The following is a 21,142-nucleotide window of genomic DNA, read 5'->3' on the forward strand; positions in this document are numbered from 1 at the left end:
GGTGTTGTTTAAGTTTTGTTTAGGTTATGTTTAAACATTAAAGTTTAAGTTAGACTTTTTTATTTTGATTTGAAATATATATTTTGTTATGGAAAATTTGTTGTATTTCAGGTTTTGTTCTTTTGCCAAAAATAAGAAACAACAAATTTACAAATTTACGTTTGTTATAGTTGTAACATCCTGACCGGATATTACGAATTTTCGATAAAATAAAATAGAAATATAATTAATACCTCATTTAATAAAATTGTAATTCCCAAAAATTGCGGGAATTTTAAAACTTTATTACATTATAAAGTATATCAAATCCTCACTTTGTAAATCCAAATATAAAAGCCATGTTCAATAATCTAACAATTACAAAATCCTTGAAATTCACAAAAATAATAAAACTCTTAATATAATCTCCCTAGTTAGCCCACGCTTCAGCTCTATGCCTCACCAGATCCACCTGTAACATCATTTGCTCCCGTGTACCGCATACACGATCATCACCAAACACATGTAGATAGGGTAAGCTAACAATATATAAAACATATACAATTCAGATATATAAACACACAAACATCAAAGGAACTTCATCCTTTGATTCCAAACCATATGGCCACCACCATGTTATCCATGTTCTATGTCTTTAGATAAATACCTCAAGATGTTTTGCTGCCACACCTACAAGCTACAACTTGTAGAACACGTGCGGGAAACCTGCTATGGACCATACTCCGTAACGCCAGGTGGAGTTTGTAACATCCCGTCAGGATATTACTAATTTATAAATAATTAAATGGAATAAATAAAAAAAAACAGCGCATTTAATAATACCTCATTTTCCCAAAACGCGGGAAAATTTAAAGCTTTATTAATTGAGCGGATAATTTTTAGAGCGTCCATTACAAAACTAAAACCACAATAACCTCAAGTCACCCATCAGGGTTTACAATCGTTTTCAAAACAAATAAATACATATAAAAGTTTCCCAAGTTAATCCCCTCTCCGCGACTAAGTTGCACCAGAGCCACCTGCATCACCAACATCTGCTCCCGTGTACCGCGTACACGATCATCGCCACACACACACAGATAGGGTGAGCTTAACAATTAATTCACAGGTATAAAGTTGCAGAATATAAGCATATAAACTCAAGGTATCATACATAACATCAACAGATCACATTGCCCAGTTCTTTAATTTCTACCATCTGACCCCCAATTAGATTACTCGTATTCTACAACGTCTAAGGATTACTTCAAGGTGATTTGCTGCCATACCTATCGGCCACAACCGATAGAGCACGTGCGGGAAAACATGCTACGGATCATACACCGCAACGCCAGGTAGAGCTCCCATATACGAACATAGTTCGTATCGTCCCAAGACTACCAAACTCGTCAGCCAACAACTGAGGAGGGCAATCTATCCGGACCCATCCGTACTGACCACAACCAGCACACTCACACCGGCAACACTCGCCAACCCGAGCCACAACTCAAGGGTCCCTCGTGTTCATCCGCCATCTCGAGCCACAACTCTAGAGATGCTATTCCGAGCCACAACTCAAGGAATACCACGTGCTTAACCCCTATCCCGAGCCACAACTCAAGGGATACGTTCCGAGCCACAACTCCAGGAACACCAACAATCTCACCCTTGAAGCATCACTAGACGCACTATAGATTACGAATTCAGAATCAAAACTCAAGCTGCAACAGTATCAATCGCCTAGCGGGGGACACGTACCGCTAGGCGCTGCCAGCTTCCAGACCGCCTGGCGGGGGACACGTGCCGCCAGGCGCCAAGCGCCCCATAAATCACCATTTCAGCAACTACCGCCTGGCGGAACCGTTTCCATCGCCAGGCGGACGCTGCTCCAGAGACCACGAATTTCTTCGCCATCGCCTGGCGGGACCCCTTTGCCGCCAGGCGCCTCCTGCACCAAAACCCCACTGTTGTCTCTCTACCGCCTGGCGGACCTAACTCTGTCGCCAGGCGCGTACTTATGCAGTACTGGTTTTGGTCAATTACTCTTCGCATCTTGCCCTCACACCCATCCTCAATCCATTATACTCCTAGCTCAGGGCATGGTACTGTTCACTTAGATGAAACTTTACCACTTTCCCTCTCTACTACAACTCTCCACAAAATAATTACAAGCCAAGGAACTCACCCATGGTTGGGTGTCATTCTTATTTTCCCCAATTCCAACTGTCCCTATTCTAAGACTTTATTTCAAGCAGTACCATGAACCCAAGCAACCAAATTACTAATACCCACATTAGAAAAATTAGTTCAACATCTCAGGCCTTTCTTGAGCTCGTTAATTCATAAAACATACCCAACATACGTGACCACAATCAAGGCAGAAAAATAATTCGTGACCCATGGATTTCCCAACACTTATTCCACCATACTGAACCAATTCCTTCCAGAACAAACCCCCAACTCTCCAACATTGGTTTCATCCAACCTGGTTACAATGTCTGCGTCGACGCCTGGCGGAAATCCTCGTACCGCCAGGCGGTGCATACCATCTGGGTATTTCCAGATTCGCCCCAACGTCACTGACTTCACCATTTTTCCTACTACGCGACTCCTCATCAGTCCCCGCTCATATTCCAACACAATCAAGATAATTCGAACTCAAATACAATGATCAATTAATCCCACTATACTCCACCAGTATCCCATTTCGAATCATAGCTAATGGAATCCCAACATTCAACCCTAGAGTTCTTGTACACTGTTCCATCAATTTACGACTTCAATTACGTTACAATTCAATAAAACACATGTCAGATCACCCCCTAACATTTACTTCTGACTTTCTATCCAGTCATACTCACCCTAGAACCCAGAATATACCAATGTCGCTAACACTAACTCGCGTCGCCTGGCGGTTGATCATTACCGCCAGGCAATTCATACTAAAATTCCAGAAATTGGTGAAATCCCCATGTGTCGCCTGGCGGTCGGGTATGTACCGCCAGGCGGTTCCTTCCCAGGAACCCAAAATAGGCATTCTCTGCATGCGCCGCCTGGCAGCTATGAACAGCCCGCCAGGCGGTTTCTGGAAAATTTCCAGAACTCAGCGTCTTCAATCCAATAATACAGATTCAGCAAAACACACATATTCTCAATCATATAATTATGAAATAAACAATATAAGACGTGGTTCAGCTCCCCTAACCTGGTTCTCCTTCGCTTAAGCTTGACAATTTGTAGGATCCCCCTTGATCACCCACCTTCCTTGCTTCCTCCCTATTCAGCCACGTAAATTCACCCAGAACCTCTCACACTCTCTCAGATTTTCGCTCTCTCTTTAGGTATAGTTTATCAGCTTATCAAAACCTTAACCCTTAACCTAATTTTCCCTTTTAAAGTGTGCCTAAACTAAGGGATTAATTACTAAAACGAAAATGGCATTGAATAAGACATAATGTGCCATTCAATCCCTCCCTTGGCTGCCCTTCCAGCCTCCTTTGTCTGCCCACTCACTTAGGTTTCCTCCCCACCTTTCCATATTCACGTCAAGACCAAAAATGCCAAAAATAGATTTTCGCTCTCTCTTTAGGTATAGTTTATCAGCTTATCAAAACCTTAACCCTTAACCTAATTTTCCCTTTTAAAGTGTGCCTAAACTAAGGGATTAATTACTAAAACGAAAATGGCATTGAATAAGACATAATGTGCCATTCAATCCCTCCCTTGGCTGCCCTTCCAGCCTCCTTTGTCTGCCCACTCACTTAGGTTTCCTCCCCACCTTTCCATATTCACGTCAAGACCAAAAATGCCAAAAATATAAAGTTTAATGTAAGTTCTCCAAGACTTGAACCCATAACCATGCAATTGCCCAATCAATATCAAACCATTTAACCAATCCATATTTCATGTTAGGAATAACAATTCAATTATCATAATATACAAGAACATGTTTTCATAAATTTAAATAACAAAACCATAACATCAAAAGTTAGCATACATAGGACTCGAACCCAAGTCCTCTCGCACAATCAAAGTGCTCTCAACCATATGAGCTAGCACTTTTCCACATCATACCAATCATAATTTAATGTCATAATTATTACCCCTCCCGTATTTATTAATTAATTATTTATTTAATTAATTAAATTCTACGGGTCTTACAGAGTTCCCAATACGAACATAGTTCGTAACGTCCTAAGACTACCAAACTCGTCAGCCACATATTGAGGAGGGCAATATATTTGGACCCATCCATACGAGCCACAACTCACACACTCACACCGGCAACACTCGCCAACCCGAGCCACAACTCAAGAGTTCCCTGTGTTCATCCGCCATACCGAGCCATACCGAGCCACAACTCAAGGAATGTCATGTGCTTATTCTGAGCCATAACTCAAAGGATACAATCTGAGCCTTAACTCAAGGAACATCCAATAAGTCGACCTTTAAGGTATCACCAAAGCCTTGTAGATAACACACATCATACGCATACACAAGTATCACCATATATCATATGCATCAATCCCCACATATTCATATATATATATATATATATATATATATATATATATATATATATATATATATATATATATATATATATATATATATATATATATATATATATATATATATATATATATATATATATATATATATATATATATATATATATACTCCACCCTTTAAATCCATGCTAGCATTCAATTCCAACTTATGAATAACGTATGCTCAAGTCAATTATAAAGCAGCAACACTCTAACAACTTAAGCACATGATTCTATGCACCAATGCAAATTAATATAGCATTATCGCCTCTCCTATGCAACAATTTAATTTATATTGATACACATGCATTCATCAATAAACCAATTCTCAACATGTGACTAACACAAAGGAACATTCAAATTCATGGAGACTTACAACATAGCTCAATCATGCTTCCAACTCATGCCACATTAGAGGTTACTTGAAATTATCAAGAGTTATTCACACATTTTAAAGACTCTAAAACCAACAACCATGCATAACATATACCTCTTGCTACAGACCTCCAAATAAAATTTCCACCGTTCAAAGTAAAGAACATCATGTTATGGATCACTTGTCAAAATTTCACTAAAATCGAACGATTAACGAAATGGGAAACACAGTTTTACGAAAATTGCGCATACTAGAAAAATTTGTGGCGCCCAGCACCCAGATGTTAGGAACCTAGCACCTAGCGGTAGAAAACCACCGCCCGGCAGTCCTAGCTGCCCGAAAAATCCGAAAAAACAGCGTTATTGCACCTACTTTGATTAGTTTAAAGGCACTCAATTGTGTAACCACATATCTCCTATTTCAATTATATATTCATATACATATGCCTTCACAATTGAGACTATGACAACACTTGTATATAACCAAGAGTTAGTCATATTCATATGAACTCTAAAAAAACAACCCAATAATGCATATTCTCATACAAATTCCAAGATTTATCTCAAACAATAGCCACAAAAGCCCATTTAAACCAACCCTCATGTCAACCCAAAATTAGCATCAACACATTGTCATATAATCTCACATTAATCTCACATTATTCAATCCAAAACTATAAACCACATTTTGCATACAACTCATGCCAAGTTATAATTTATCACTTTATATTACATTAAATTAATAAAGCCTATACCATTAAATCATGCGACAAAGACTAAATTGATGCCTAGGATTGCTTCACGTAAAGTTTGAGGCACAAGTATCAAGGATGGAAAATTAAAGGCATAAATAAAGAGAGTACACATATGGGTATGTAGCACCAAACATCAAAATGTGAAAAGAAAGAAAAGAAAGAAGGAAGCGAAAAGCCAATCGAAAATATCTCTCATCCAACCATAACTTGACACCTTATCTTTGTGAGCAAAGATAAAGAAACGTGAAGATTGTACCCATAATCTAAGGAATTGACTAATTTTCATGTGACCAATTAAATGCATGGCCAACGAATTTAAACCATTTCTGCACCTTGAACTCATAGAAACCCTTCACGTATTCCACACAATAGAAAGAAACTTTAGACGCAATTTTCCCTCCCAAGAGCGTGATGAACAACTGGTGAACTCACATCCTGCGTACAAACCAAGCACTCATCCCTTCTCGAATCCAAATTTGCGAACTACGATGTAGCACTTATACCTACCACTAAGTGGCCCACATGTTTCAAGCATGCAACTAATACCACGCAAGAAGGTTTAAAAGGGTTAAACCCCATCCCAACATTACGTACCAACCCAAACAACCCCTTGCCCACCATGAACACGTAAAACTCCGAGAAGCCAACTACTCTACCACCGAAAATTCTTATAGCGTTCCCGGACAAGAGTTTGTTGTAAAAAATCCTTCCACACAACCACAAACAGATCAAGAAGTAATCATGTCGTTCAACACCAACGAAAACCATCATTCTCAAAGCAACCAGACAACAATGGCCCTCGTCGCCTGGCGAAATCATTCTTGCTGCCAGGTAGTTCATCTCAAAAACCCAGAAATGGGTCCAGTGCTCATGCATCGCCTGACGACTTTGAAGGTCCATCAGGCGATTTTTGGAAATTTTCCAGAACTGTGAAAACAGAGAAAAGTTTGATCATGCAAAGGTACCATCGTCATGCATCATGCTACGAAAAACATCACAAAATATATAACCATGTAAAGGAGCTCCCCTAACCTGGATTCGTAGCTCAACCTTGATTACTTTGGAGTTCCTTCCTTGATCACCAACGACCTTCGTTGCTCTTCCTCAATTCAGCTCTCCCTCTCATTCACTAAAACCAAGGCTGCACTGAAATTTCTCTCGTCATAGTACTCTACAATGGCAGCCTCCAAAAACTCACTCTCTATCCCTTAATTTGCCTCTTAACTATACCTTAATTATGTTTAATGGCTAAAAACAACGAACATGCATTGATAAGAGTTTTAATTGTCATTCAAACCCATTACTAGAGGTTTTCCCTAGCCCTTCCATCTGCCCCTCAAGACAATTAGGGTTTCTGGCCTTTCACATTCATGCCAAATTTTATTCAAAAGAAAGCTTAATTTAACTCTACCAAGGTTTGAACCCACGACCATGCAAATGCCATAAATGTCGAGTCAAAGCACAACCCTTCAACCAATTAATGTTTCATCATAATTTCCGTTTATAACATGATCAAATACTCTTACCATTTGAGTTAATACTATTCTACATCATAAAAGAAAACATTAATTGTCATAAAGGCTCTCACTACCCACATTTATTAATTAATTAAATTTCTCGGGTCTTATAATGATTACAACAAAGTACTTAAATTTTAAGCTGTTGAATATAAGTTTGTTATAAAATAGACTTACAAAAACCAAAATAACATACTTAAAAAACCTATTTTATAGTAATAGTTTATTTTAAGGATATATATTAAAAAGAAAAATGTCGATAGAACTCAACTATCTCAAATATACCAACAATTCTAAATAATTTTTGTGAAATGTGTTATTAAAAAATAATTACGTTTACCATTCAAACTAAATGGATTTGCTTTGATGATTAATCCCTTCAATATAAAAGGAAGAAAAAAATAAAGAGAAATAAAAAATTTATATATACACAAGGAAAAATGTTATTTAACTTACTATCATTGACAAATTTATTAGGGGTAGGCATGGATTAAATTTTTAATGATCCCATCCATATCCATTTTAGATCTAAATAATTGGATAAATTTTTGATCCAAATCCATTTTTTCAATAAAACTAGATTGAATTTTTTTAAAATCCAGATCCAAATATTTTGATCAAGATTTAAATCCAGTCCAAATATTTGGATCAAGTTCAAAATCCAGAATCTATTTTTTATAAAAGAAATTTATTTTGATTTTTCTAAAACTTATATCCTTAAGGCCAACACGACTCAGCCTGTCTGGGTCGTTGAGCTCGCTTGGCCTATTAGGATCTTGGGCCTACTCAGTATGTACAAGTCATTAGACACGACTCGTCCGAATCGTCGGGGTGTCTTGGCCCAACATATCTAGGTCTTTGGGTCTACCTGGCTCGTTCGGGCATCGAACCTGCCTAGTACGCACGGGTCATCTGGCATAATCCGTTAGAGTCGTCGGGTCGACTCCGCTTGTTCGGTTCGTCAAGCCCTCTCGGTCCATCAAGGTCGTCGGGGCTGCCCAATCAATACAAGTCATCGAGCACGACCCGTCCAAGTCGTCGGGCGACCCATCCCAACCCATCTGAGTCTTCGAACTCGCTTGGCCCATTCGGGTCTTCGGGCCCACATGGCCCATTCGGGTCTTCAAGCTCGCTTGGCCTGTGCAGGTCATCGGGCTCACCTAACTTTTTCGGGTCATTGGGCCTGACCGACTCGTCCATTTTGTCGGTCCTGCCTAGCATGTTCATGTCTTTAGGCCCACCCAGTTCGTTCTAGTTGTCGGACCCGCCTTTAGGGTCATTGGCCCTATCCTGTCCATATAAGTCGTCGAGCAAGGTCCATCAAAATCTAAATTTAGCCTAGTCCATCTCAACCTTTAGCCTAATCCAACTAAAAATTTAAATTAAAAATTTGGATTAGATTTTTTGGATTATCCATATTTAAAAATCTTGATTTATAGAATGAATATCTAATCTATAAAATATATAAAATATAAATTAGATTGAAATTCATATCTATTAAAATAAAATTTAAATAAATTAAATTTTTAATAAAATAGATTTAAAATAAATTAGATAAATTGGATTAAGAAAAATAAATTTTTTTTATCCGTAAAATGTATAGAGTAAAATAAATCAATAAAGATAACTTTTATATTAAAAAAATGAAAAGTAAGTTAACAATCTTAAATGAATGTAAAACAAATTCCACCGTCACATTACCCTGTCCTGTACATAACTACCAAACAGATCCTGATCAAGTAATTAATACTTTACTGAATTTTCCATCCCAATGCATGCGACGATCACAGAAATAATTATTACTTTTCATTGGGATGCTAACAGAGAAACAACAACAAATAACTCGAAATAAAGACAAGCACACCAAACGAAGAACATAGGCATTGGAAATTTCAATGACATCACTTCTTTTATAAGGTCAAAACTTCTTTTATAAGGTAACAACTAAATTACTGCTTGTCTACAATAATTATACCCGTAACACAATAGTTATAATTATATTAATTTTATTCGATTAAAGTAACTAAATATCTGTCTGATTTTAACGATCAAGACAAATATCCTTTAAAATGACTATTTCACAAAAAACACTCCCCTTATACTTATTTGTTAATAAAATATCATATTATAATAAAATAATAATTTATAGAAATATAAAGTGAAAAAAGTAATATGATAGTAACAACTATCACGTATATTTACTAAATACATTAATGTTAATATCTAATTAAATGTTAATACCAAAACATAATTTTCCTAAATAAAATATACTATACCTTCTTCTATATATTAATAGTGAAGGGCGTGCATAACCTGTAGCACATCCATGGCGGATAAGGAACTGCACATTGTTGTGTTTCCATGGCTTGCCTTTGGGCACATATTTCCTTTTTTGGAGCTTGCAAAGCTCATAGCTCAAAAGGGTCACAAAATTTCTTTCATTTCCACACCCAAAAACATCCATCGCCTCCCTAAACTACCTGAAAGTCTGAAACCTTTGTTGCATCTGATAGAATTCCCACTCCCCCAGGTTGAAGAACTCCCTGAAAATGCAGAGAACACAGTGGACACTCCTCAGCACTTGGTTCCCTTTCTCTTCAAGGCTTATGATGGTCTTGAAGAACCTTTGACTAAATTTCTGGAGAAGGGCACCCCGGATTGGGTCATATGCGACTTTGCATCACACTGGTTGCCCCCATTGTCTTCCAAGCTAGGTATTCCATGCATATTTTTTTGTAGTTTTGCTGCATGTGGTTCGTCTTTTGGTGTGGAGTTGTTTATGGGAAAGAGGAGTATGGAATCTGCGGAAGCCAAACTTTTGCGTGCTGTGCATAAGAGGAAGGAAGTGGCTCAGAGTTCTCAGCCTAAGGAAGTGAATCGGTTGTTCGAAACCTTGAAAGTTGCTCAAGTTATCGCTACAAGAAGCTGCATGGAGATTGATGGTGAGTTTGTCAAATCTCTTGAAAGTTCATCTGGGAAGTTGGTAATTCCAACTGGGTTGCTGCCACCTTCGCCAGAAGATAGCAATGACCACCACTGGTACACCATTCTTAATTGGTTAGATAAATGGGAAAAGGGGTCAGTGATCTATGTAGCATTTGGAACTGAAGTCACACTGAGTGATGAAGAATTCACTGAAATTGCTATGGGATTAGAATTATCTGGTTTTCCTTTTCTTTGGACTGTGAAGAATCGAAACACCTCCGGTGGTAGTGATGAGTCACAGGATTGGATTGAGAATGAGTCAAAAAGGGGAATGATGTGGAGAAGATGGGCACCTCAGTCCAGGATTTTAGCACACAAATCTGTTGGAGCATTCTTCACTCACTGTGGTTGGAGTTCAGTGATAGAGGGTCTCCAAGTTGGGTGCCCACTTGTTATGTTGCCCTTCCAATATGATCAATGGCCGATTGCAAAGTTTATGGAGGAGAAGAAGGTAGGGCTTAAAGTACACAGAAATGAGCATGATTTCAAGTTCACTAGGGATTCAGTGGCCAAGGCACTGACATCAGTGATGTTGGAAGAGGAAGGGAAATGTTTTAGAAGTGAAGCACAAGAGATGAGTAAAATAGTTGGGGACAAACAACTACAAGAAAAATACGTGAATCAGTTCGTTGATTACATGAAAAACAATAGGCCTGGTTATAATTAGTATAATGGCAAGTTGAATAATTAAAGGAAAACTTTGATTGCTCTAAGATTTAGCTTATCTAAGAGCAACTCAGTCCAACCTAGAAGGAACCGAGAAGCCTACCTATCTTTACAATGCTTTTTCTATATTAGTTATGTCTTCGTTTTTCTTAAATAAGTCAGATTTCACTGCAATAATAAATTGTTTTTATTGTGTTGTTTGTAATTCTGTGAATTTTGTAACGTCCCATTTAATTTATAATCGCAATTAAAGAAAACGCCACACATAAGATAGCATAACAACGCAGTCCTGGGGTTCTCAACATCACCCCTACAAGACTAGGCACACCACGATGCCAACAAAAGTAGGATAGTTGTTTAACTAAAAGTTTACAATCTAATAACCACGAATACAGCGGCCATAGCCCTAAAGAAAACATGAGAGAAGAAAGTGTGAGATCCAGCCCAGATAGCTAAGTAGCGGAGTCGCCATTCCCTTGTTGACCACGAGAACCTCGCCCATCTGCTCCCATCAACAAAGTTGATGATCATCGCAAGAAAGAACAGCCACATACATCACAACCATGCAACAAAACGGGTAAGCTAGAGCCAACAACATATTCATCATGCAGTCAAATATATTTTCATCATCTCATATCCACATAGCAACCAAACATATTATGACTCTTCATTCAATACACTACGACTCGACTCGACTCATCCGGATACGTATAACTTGGTCGGATTCAGCGGATGCTTGCGCTTGTGGTGGATACCTCTACTCGAACCTGAGCTGCTCGAACCTGAGCTATGTGTTACAAGTGTTACTATGAATCAAAATCTCCCTCACCACAAGGTTAGCCCTTAATGAATTTCAGGCCTCCTGCTACTCTCACCACAGGAGTCAGTCTGCTCTAAGTGAGACTAACTGGCCCCTTAGAGTGTCAAGATGCAGTCCTTACCTTGAATCCTTACCTAGTTATACAGATGGGTCACCACCATGGACACCCACTAACAGGGGCCATGGGATTACGTCCCGACCACTGAAGCATAGCCCCGGAAGTCTCACCTAGAGACCCCCAAGGAATTACACGCTGACACGGACCAACATTCATAATTCAGCAATAAGAGAATATTAAATCATGTTTTTCAATTCCATATCAACCCTTGAAATTAATTCCTCATATGCATCACATCTCAAGTCCATACCTCTGATCATCACCACCCCAATGAGTCTGGGGTCTCATCTCATGATAATACCATGTTCCTTTAGTTCCAAACCACTCATTTATTTCACATGTTATGTTTCATACCAAACCTATCATGCACCATTTCGTAATTCATGCCAAGCACGCACCACACTCCATTATATACATGTTTCTCATCATACAATACACGCCCAAACCAATATCAATCATTCAAGGATGAACGAACACCCAAACAGCGCACTGCCTCGCCCAATCCCTCGCTCAGGCGAGCCTCCCCTTCGCCTAGGCGAGGGTTCGATGGAGCACTCAGGGAACATCACGGGATCTCGCTTAGGCGAGACCCCTCTCGCCTGGGCGAGGTGTTCCCTCGCTCAAAACTTCGAGCAGGTCGCCTGGGCGACCTTTCGTGCAATAGCCCTAGGCGAGCTCCCTGTTTCATCTCGCTTAGGCGAGACTGACTCGCTTGGGCGAGATTAACAGGTCTCGCCACTGTTCTTGACTGCAACAGCCAAGTTTTCCGACCAAACAACACATGCAAAGTATTTTCGCACATCAAAACGACAGATCCAACCCTGCAATCAACAACCAACGCATAAACAGTTCTAAAAAGACTCGAAACTAGAACCCTAACTTCCCGTACCTAGAAATGGGTTCGTACAAGACCTCGGCACTAGACTCCGGAGCACAGCAGTTCGGGAGACGGGTCAGGAACTGGTGGAACGACGTCACAAAAGGAAGAACAGAGTTATCAACCAACATTAAACGGTGGAATACGAGGAAGGAAAGTGGAGATGATAGGTTTTAGGGTCACTTACGTCGTGCAGGAAGTAAGACTTGAGCTTTGAGCTAGCTCGGGGAGGACCTCAGGGCAACCCTAGCAGAGCTCTAGCGGTACGAAGGGGCGGAGCGACGGCTGGTTCTGAAAGAGTGAATGTGAGGTGGGATTAGGGCAACATAGCAGGGTTTATATACATTGGGCCAACCCTTAGGCCCACTTAGGGGCAGCCCACTAACTTTAGGGCAGAAAAGAAAGAAGGGGGTCTCACATTCTCCCCAACAAGAAAATTTTCGACCTCGAAAATAAAGACTTACCAGGCAAACAAATGTGGATGTGATTTTCTCATGTCCTCCTCTAACTCCCAAGTCGAGTCGCCTGTCCTCCGATCCCAGATAACTTTAACAAGACTGACGGTCTTTCCACGACGTTCCTCAACCATCCCCACCTTCTCGGTGGTCTGCGCTAACAACTCCGGTTCAACCAACACTGCCTCTCCATCCTGATACCAACATAGAGGAGTCCTACACCTCCTACCATAAAGAGCCTCGTATGGCGCCATGCCAATGCTCGCATGAAAACTGTTGTTGTAGGTGAACTCTATCAAAGGCAATACCTCGTCCCAAGCACCCAAATGATCCAATATGCAAGTTCTCAACAAATCTTCTAACGACTGGATTGTCCTCTCAGACTGGCCATCGGTCTGAGGGTGATAAGCTGAGCTCATAGTCAACTTTGTCCCCAAAGCCTCCTGTAAGGTTTGCCAAAACCGGGATGTAAACCGTAGGTCTCTGTCAGAGACTATGCTTGAAGGTTCTCCATGCAACCTAACAATCTCTTTGACGTACAGCTGGGCCAACTTGGCCATGGACATCCTCAAGTTCATCGCTAAAAAGTGTGCATTCTTGGTCAGCCGATCCACTATCACCCAGATAGTGTCATGTCCTCTGAAAGTCCGTGGAAGATGAGTCACGAAGTCCATGGAAATGCTGTCCCATTTTCACACTGGTATCTCTAACGACTGTAGAACACCCCCGGGTCTCTGATGTTCCACCTTCGCCTTCTGGCAAGTCAGGCAGGCGGATACAAACTGAGCCACATCCTTCTTCATCCCCTGCCACCAGAAAGTTTCCTTGAGGTCCTGGTACATCTTAGTCATGCCAGGATGCAAGCTAAGACGACTCTTGTGTCCTTCCTCAAGGATCAACTTTCTCACCTCAGCATCATCAGGTACGCATACCCGATCCTGAAACCGCAGTATACCATCATCACCCAAAGTAAAATCTCTAGCCTCTTCCGACCCAAGCTGTTCTCTGACTCTGCTCAAACTGACATCCAACAACTGTCTCTCTCTGATCGAGTCCAAGAAGTCACTAGATATAATAAGGGCACTACACCTAATGGACTCAGACCCCAACTCCACCTGTAGCTTCATGTCTCTGAACTTCTCTAGTAGCTCTACCTCTTTTATCATGAGATGTGCCGTATGTACCGTCCTTCTACTCAGAGCATCTGCCACCACATTTGCCTTCCCCGGATGATATAGAAGCTCGAAGTCATAATCCTTGAGGAATTCCATCCATCTCCTCTGCCTCGTATTCAGCTCCTTCTGATCAAACAAGTACTTAAGGCTCTTATGGTCGCTGAATACCCAAAACTGAGCACCATAAAGATAGTGCCTCCAGATCTTCAAGGCAAATACTATCGCTGCCAACTTCAGGTCATGAGTGGGGTAATTACGCTCATGCACCTTAAGCTGTCGTGAAGCATACGCCACTGCCTTCTTTTCTTGCATCAAAACACATCCAAGTCCAAGGCGGAAGGCGTCACAGTAGACCTCAAACGGCTTTTCGACATCCGGGATCACTAGTATCGGTGCACTGGTCAATCTCCTCTTCAGTTCCTGGAAACTCTCCTCACACTTATCCATCCAGGTGAAGGGTTGGTCCTTCCGGATAAGCAAAGTCAAAGGTTCCACAATCTTGGAGAATCCCTCTATGAACCTCCTGTAGTATCCTGCTAACCCCACAAAGCTCCTGATCTCTGTGGCTGATTTAGGACTTTCCCATTTTACCACTACCTCGACCTTCGTTGGATCCACTGCAATCCCCTGTGCTGATATCACATGCCCCAAAAACTGAACTTCGTCCAACCAGAACTCACACTTGGACAACTTGGCATACAACTGCTTCTCTCTCAAAACACCAAGCACCAACCTCAGATGTTCTGCATGCTCCTCCTGAGTCCTGGAATAGATAAGGATGTCGTCTATGAAGACCACGACAAACTTATCTAGGAAAGGTCGGAAGATCCTATTCATGTAGTCCATGAACACCGCTGGGGCGTTGGTCACACCAAACGGCATAACCACATACTCATAGTGGTCATACCTCGACCTGAAGGCTGTCTTCTGTACATCATCAGCCTTTACCAAAATCTGATGATAACCCAATCGCAGATCTATCTTCGAGAACACCGATGACCCATGCAACTGATCCATCAAGTCATCAATCCTCGGGAGCGGATACTTATTCTTGATCGTCATCTTGTTCAGCTGCCTGTAGTCCACACACAGACGCGAACTCCCGTCCTTCTTCTTCACCAACAACACTGGTCCTCCCCAAGGTGAAGTGCTGGGTCGGATGAGCTGTTTTTCCATCAACTCTTCTATCTGTTTCTTGAGCTCTACCAACTCTGCCGGAGCCATGCGATATGGGGCCATCGAGACCGGGCCTGTTCCTGGGACTAGATCGATAGAGAACTCCACTTCTCTTCTAGGAGGCAACCCTGGTACCTCTTCTGGAAACACATCCCCAAAGTCCTGGACTACTGGTATCACCGACGTCGTCTCTCCCCTCTCCACCTCCATATGCGTGAAGATCATGTAACACTGCGCGTCGTCCTGTAGTTCCCTCATAACACCCTGAGAGGACACCAACTCAAGCTCATCTGAGTCGGGAAACAGCAACTTCTTCTCCCGACAATCTATCAGAATGCGATTGGCAAAGAGCCAATCGATTCCTAAGATCACCTCCAACTCCTGTAGAGGTAGGCAGATTAAGTTCACCTTGTACCTACGCCCCTCTACCTCCACTGGAAGCCTAGCACACAAGGACGACGTCCTGACCAAACTCGACGCCGGAGTAGACACCGCAAGCTCACACTGCAGCTCGCGTACTGGCAGACCCAACCGTTCCACACATGCATTTGACACAAAAGAGTGTGTCACTCCAGAATCATATAGCACACAACATCTCATCCCATAAATCACACAATAACCCATAACAAGGTTACCTGAACCTACAGCCTCAGCTCCGGTCATGGCATAGACTCTACCCGTCGCCTGAGGCCTGTTGCCTCTGTCTCTCCCCTGATGCTGCTGGGGTGTCTGAACTGGAGGGCGTGTCGCTGTCCTGGCAAGGTTGGGACAATCTCTCCCAAAGTGGCCTTCCTTGCCACAGTTGTTGCACCTACGGTAACCCTCCCTACGTGGGCACGCATACCTCGGGTGGGGTCCTCCACATGAGTAACACCGAACTCGGCCCGGCTGAGGAGAAAAGCTCCTAGACTCTTGAGGCTGATGGTGTGGTCTATCATACGGTCTCCTCCGCTCCTCCTGTCTGGGCCTGGACCCAGATGGTCCACCGATCCTCTGTGGCGGCTGTGGGCGCTGACCTTCCACTTCACGCTTCATCTTCTCCATTACTCTGGCCTTCTCTACCAGAGCAGCAAAATCCTTGATGGACAAGGGTGCCACCATCAAGCGAATATCGCCACGAAGCCCGTTCTCGAACTTCCTGCATCGCCACTCCTCATCGAGTGGTAGGGTGTAGAAACGGCTGAGGTGTTTGAACCTCTCAGCATATTCTGCTACTGTCTTCCCTCCCTGGGTCAACTTGAGGAATTCCACCTCCTTGGCGTACCGGATGCTGTCAGGAAAGTACTCAGATAGAAATCTCTCCCTGAAAGTCTCCCATGACACTGGCTCATCCCTCTCCTCTAGGATAGATCTGGTGCTGCTCCACCAATGTTCTGCCTCTCCCATGAGCATATAAACCGAGAACGCCAACCTGTCCTCCGTAGGGCACATCTTGGCGTCATAGATGAGCTCCAGGTCCTTCAGCCATTGGTCTGCAGCGTCAGGACTGGTCTTCCCATCAAACTTTGCTGGGTGGTGCTTCAGAAAGTCCTCCAAGCTCCACTCCCTGACCGTAGGTCGTGGCTCAGGACCAAACACAGGGGTCGTCGCCTTGCTCTCCTCCAGCTAGCGGAGGGCCTCCATATGCTGCCGATGAGCATCCTTAGCAGCTACCCTTGCAGCCTCCATCTGCTGCATCACTGCCTGCTGCTGCTCAAGCGACGCTGCCTGTCGCTGCATAAATGCCTCATGCTGCTGCATCATCGCAGCACTCTGCTGCGTCATAGCTGCTACCATCGCCTACCTATCTTTACAATGCTTTTTCTATATTAGTTATGTCTTCATTTTTCTTAAATAAGTCAGATTTCACTGCAATAATAAATTGTTTTTATTGTGTTGTTTGTAATTCTGTGAATTTTGTAACGTCCCATTTAATTTATAATCGCAATTAAAGGAAACGCGACACATAAGATAGCATAACAACGCAGTCCTGGGGTTCTCAACATCACCCCTACAAGACTAGGCACACCACGATGCCAACAAAAGTAGGATAGCTATTTAACTAAAAGTTTACAATCTAATAACCACGAATACATGGGCCATAGTCCTAAAGAAAACATGAGAGAAGAAAGTGTGAGATCCAGCCCAGATGGCTAAGTAGCGGAGTCGCCATTCCCTTGTTGACCACGAGAACCTCGCCCATTTGCTCCCATCAACCAAGTTGATGATCATCGCAAGAAAGAACAGCCACATACATCACAACCATGCAACAAAATGGGTAAGCTAGAGCCAACAACATATTCATCATGCAGTCAAATATATTTTCATCATCTCATATCCACATAGCAACCAAACATATTATGACTCTTCATTCAATACACTACGACTCGACTCGACTCATCCGGATACGTATCACTTGGTCGGATTCAGCGGATGCTTGCGCTTGTGGTGGATACCTCTGCTCGACCTGAGCTGCTCGAACCTGAGCTATGTGTTACAAGTGTTACTATGAATCAAAATCTCCCTCACCACAAGGTTAGCCCTTAATGAATTTCAGGCCTCCTGCTACTCTCACCACAGGAGTCAGTCTGCTCTAAGTGAGACTAACTGGCCCCTTAGAGTGTCAGGATGCAGTCCTTACCTTGAATCCTTACCTAGTTATACAGATGGGGCACCACCATGGACACCCACTAACAGGGGCCATGGGATTACGTCTCGACCACTGAAGCGTAGCCCCGGAAGTCTCACCTAGAGACCCCCAAGGAATTACACGCTGACACGGACCAACATTCATAATTCAGCAATAAGAGAATATTAAATCATGTTTTTCAATTCCATATCAACCCTTGAAATTAATTCCTCATATGCATCACATCTCAAGTCCATACCTCTGATCATCACCACCCCAATGAGTCTGGGGTCTCATCTCATGATAATACCATGTTCCTTTAGTTCCAAACCACTCATTTATTTCACATGTTATGTTTCATACCAAACCCATCATGCACCATTTCGTAATTCATGCCAAGCACGCACCACACTCCATTATATACATGTTTCTCATCATACAATACACGCCCAAACCAATATCAATCATTCAAGGATGAACGAACACCCAAACAGCGCACTGCCTCGCCCAATCCCTCGCTCAGGCTGGGGAATCTCGCTCAGGCGAGACGTGCTCGCTCAGGCGAGCCTCCCCTTCGCCTAGGCGAGGGTTCGATGGAGCACTCAGGGAACATCACGGGATCTCGCTTAGGCGAGACCCCTCTCGCCTGGGCGAGGTGTTCCCTCGCTCAAAACTTCGAGCAGGTCGCCTGGGCGACCTTTCGTGCAATAGCCCTAGGCGAGCTCCCTGTTTCATATCGCTTAGGCGAGACTGACTCGCTTGGGCGAGATTAACAGGTCTCGCCACTGTTCTTGATTGCAACAGCCAAGTTTTCCGACCAAACAACACATGCAAAGTATTTTCGCACATCAAAACGACAGATCCAACCCTGCAATCAACAACCAACGCATAAACAGTTCTAAAAAGACTCGAAACTAGAACCCTAACTTCCCGTACCTGGAAATGGGTTCGTACAAGATCTCGGCACTTGACTCCAGAGCACAGCAGTTCGGGAGACGGGTCAGGAACTGGTGGAACGACGACACAAAAGGAAGAACAGAGTCATCAACCAACATTAAACGGTGGAATACGAAGAAGGAAAGTGGAGACGATAGGTTTTAGGGTCACTTACGTCGTGCAGGAAGTAAGACTTGAGCTTTGAGCTAGCTCGGGGAGGACCTCAGGGCAACCCTAGCAGAGCTCTAGCGGTACGAAGGGGCAGAGCGACGGCTGGTTCTGAAAGAGTGAATGTGAGGTGGGATTAGGGCAACATAGCAGGGTTTATATACATTGGGCCAACCCTTAGGCCCACTTAGGGGCAGCCCACTAACTTTAGGGCAAAAAAGAAAGAAGGGGGTCTCACAAATTTCATATAAATTTGTCGTCTGATGTGTTTATATGTAGTGAATGAACACGCTGGAGAGCTACATATTATATGAAGCTTATCATCATTGTTGTTCTTTGCTTAAAACTTATTAGTCTTTTATGTTTTTTTTAACCTACTCAAGTATAAGTAATTAAAAAAAGAAAATAATATTTTAATCCACAAAACAATAGAAAGAGAGACAATAGGTACCCCTGATGGAAAACTTCGTACCATCCCATCTGATTCAATCGTTTTTTTTGACTCACTTTTAACCAATTGCTTTAATTACTATTAGATCTTTTTTAAATTTTTTTTAGTGATGTGATGTAATGATCTAATGATGATTGAAGTGGTGGGTTAAATATGGGTCAAAAAAGTAGGTTAAAGTATCATTGTCCTTAAAAAAACAGAAACGATATTTTGACACCCTATTTTGACCCAGTCTTGACACCGCTTAGTGTTAGGTGAAATGATTTTATTTTTTTTAAGTTTTCATTTATTTTTCACACTCTAACGCAGGCATTGAAGGTTGTCGCTAAAGTTGGAAAATTGAAGCGCGTGTAAGAACATTTGAAAGACAAAACCTAGTTTCTCTTCCCTTCTCGCATGTTCGTTGTTTCTATTTGAATTGCTTGCAAAGCCTTCTTCTTCTTCCTTCGAAAGAACTCATTTGTCTCGCTTTGGTCCCTATCATCCAACCCCTTATCACTATAGAGCTTCACTATTTTCACTCTCCCTCATCTTCACTTCTCTCACTTTCGCTTCTCTTCCTATAGGATCGAAAGGTAACCTTTTTTATTCGTCCCTAACCCCTATTACTATGTTTGGTAGAGATTCATATTACTATTGTTTGTTGTTGCATCTTCTTTTCGCCCATTCGCTGTGTCTTCGGATTTGGAGAAAGTTTTGATTTTTTGAGTTTAGGGTTTCATGCATTTTATATTTGTATTATCATAAATGGTTTATGGGCCGAAATTGATGAGTTTGATATGATTTTGCGTATGGAACATGATGTGATGGTTGGTTGAATATTGGCATGAGATTTGGTATGCATGATAATTCTATGTTTGGTCAGTGAGACATGACTATGGTATGGATTAGGACGTAATTTCATGAATCTCTTGGTGAGATCTCATGGTGGTGCCTCATATAAATGACGTAATTTCACGAATCTCTTGGTGAGATCTCATGGCGGTGCCTCTTGTAAAGGACGTAATTTCACGAACCTCTTAGTAAGGTTTCGTGGTGGTGCCTCAGTATATAATTAAGTAAGGATCGCATCCTGAAACTCAAATAGTCAGTTAGTCTCATGTAGAGCGTACTGACTCAAGTGGTGAGAGTAGCAGGAGGCCCTAATCTTTGACAAGATAATGGCCTTAGATGTTTGAAGGCTAACCTTATGCGTGGTATGGTGAAACCTATTGGCAATGGCTTTGTAGAGCAGTAGAGGCCACCATAAGTGCAAACATCCAGTGAATCTGACTGATTATATGTATCCGGATAATTGAGTCTTAGAGTCTTACTTGGTTGTTATCACATGCTTGGTTGATTCATGTATCCTTGACTTTTAAATTGCATGCTCAATTGTATGATAAAACTTTTTTACTTTAGCTTATCCTTTCTGTTTGCTTGTGTGTTCTGTGTGTGGTTTTCTCCTTGCGATGATCATCAATTTATTGATGTCACCAGATATAGGAATCCCTAGTGGTCATCAGGGTGATGGAAACTCCACTGCGTAGCT

At 42.1% G+C, this 21,142-nt stretch overlaps 2 protein-coding genes across 2 annotated transcripts; one reads left to right on the forward strand and one right to left on the reverse strand.

Annotated features, from left to right (window-relative positions):
* The first annotated feature begins 9,488 nt into the window (after positions 1–9,488).
* LOC114169135 (putative UDP-rhamnose:rhamnosyltransferase 1) lies at positions 9,489–11,041 on the forward strand. The gene has a single exon (XM_028054174.1). It carries the CDS (start codon positions 9,503–9,505, stop codon positions 10,826–10,828), a length of 1,326 nt encoding a protein of 441 aa, XP_027909975.1. The 5' UTR covers positions 9,489–9,502; the 3' UTR covers positions 10,829–11,041.
* Positions 11,042–12,487: 1,446 nt separating this feature from the next.
* On the reverse strand, positions 12,488–17,125 carry LOC114170284. Its single transcript, XM_028055768.1, has 9 exons — positions 17,102–17,125; positions 16,700–17,053; positions 15,584–15,829; positions 14,945–15,361; positions 14,591–14,899; positions 14,382–14,503; positions 14,006–14,141; positions 13,205–13,291; positions 12,488–12,586 (listed from the first exon to the last, which is right to left on the reverse strand). Exons 1-9 carry the CDS (start codon positions 17,123–17,125, stop codon positions 12,488–12,490), a joined length of 1,794 nt encoding a protein of 597 aa, XP_027911569.1.
* Positions 17,126–21,142: the final 4,017 nt, after the last annotated feature.

The sequence above is a fragment of the Vigna unguiculata genome, chromosome 11, assembly GCF_004118075.2.
Source record: "Vigna unguiculata cultivar IT97K-499-35 chromosome 11, ASM411807v1, whole genome shotgun sequence".
NCBI classification, from domain to species: Eukaryota; Viridiplantae; Streptophyta; class Magnoliopsida; order Fabales; family Fabaceae; genus Vigna; species Vigna unguiculata.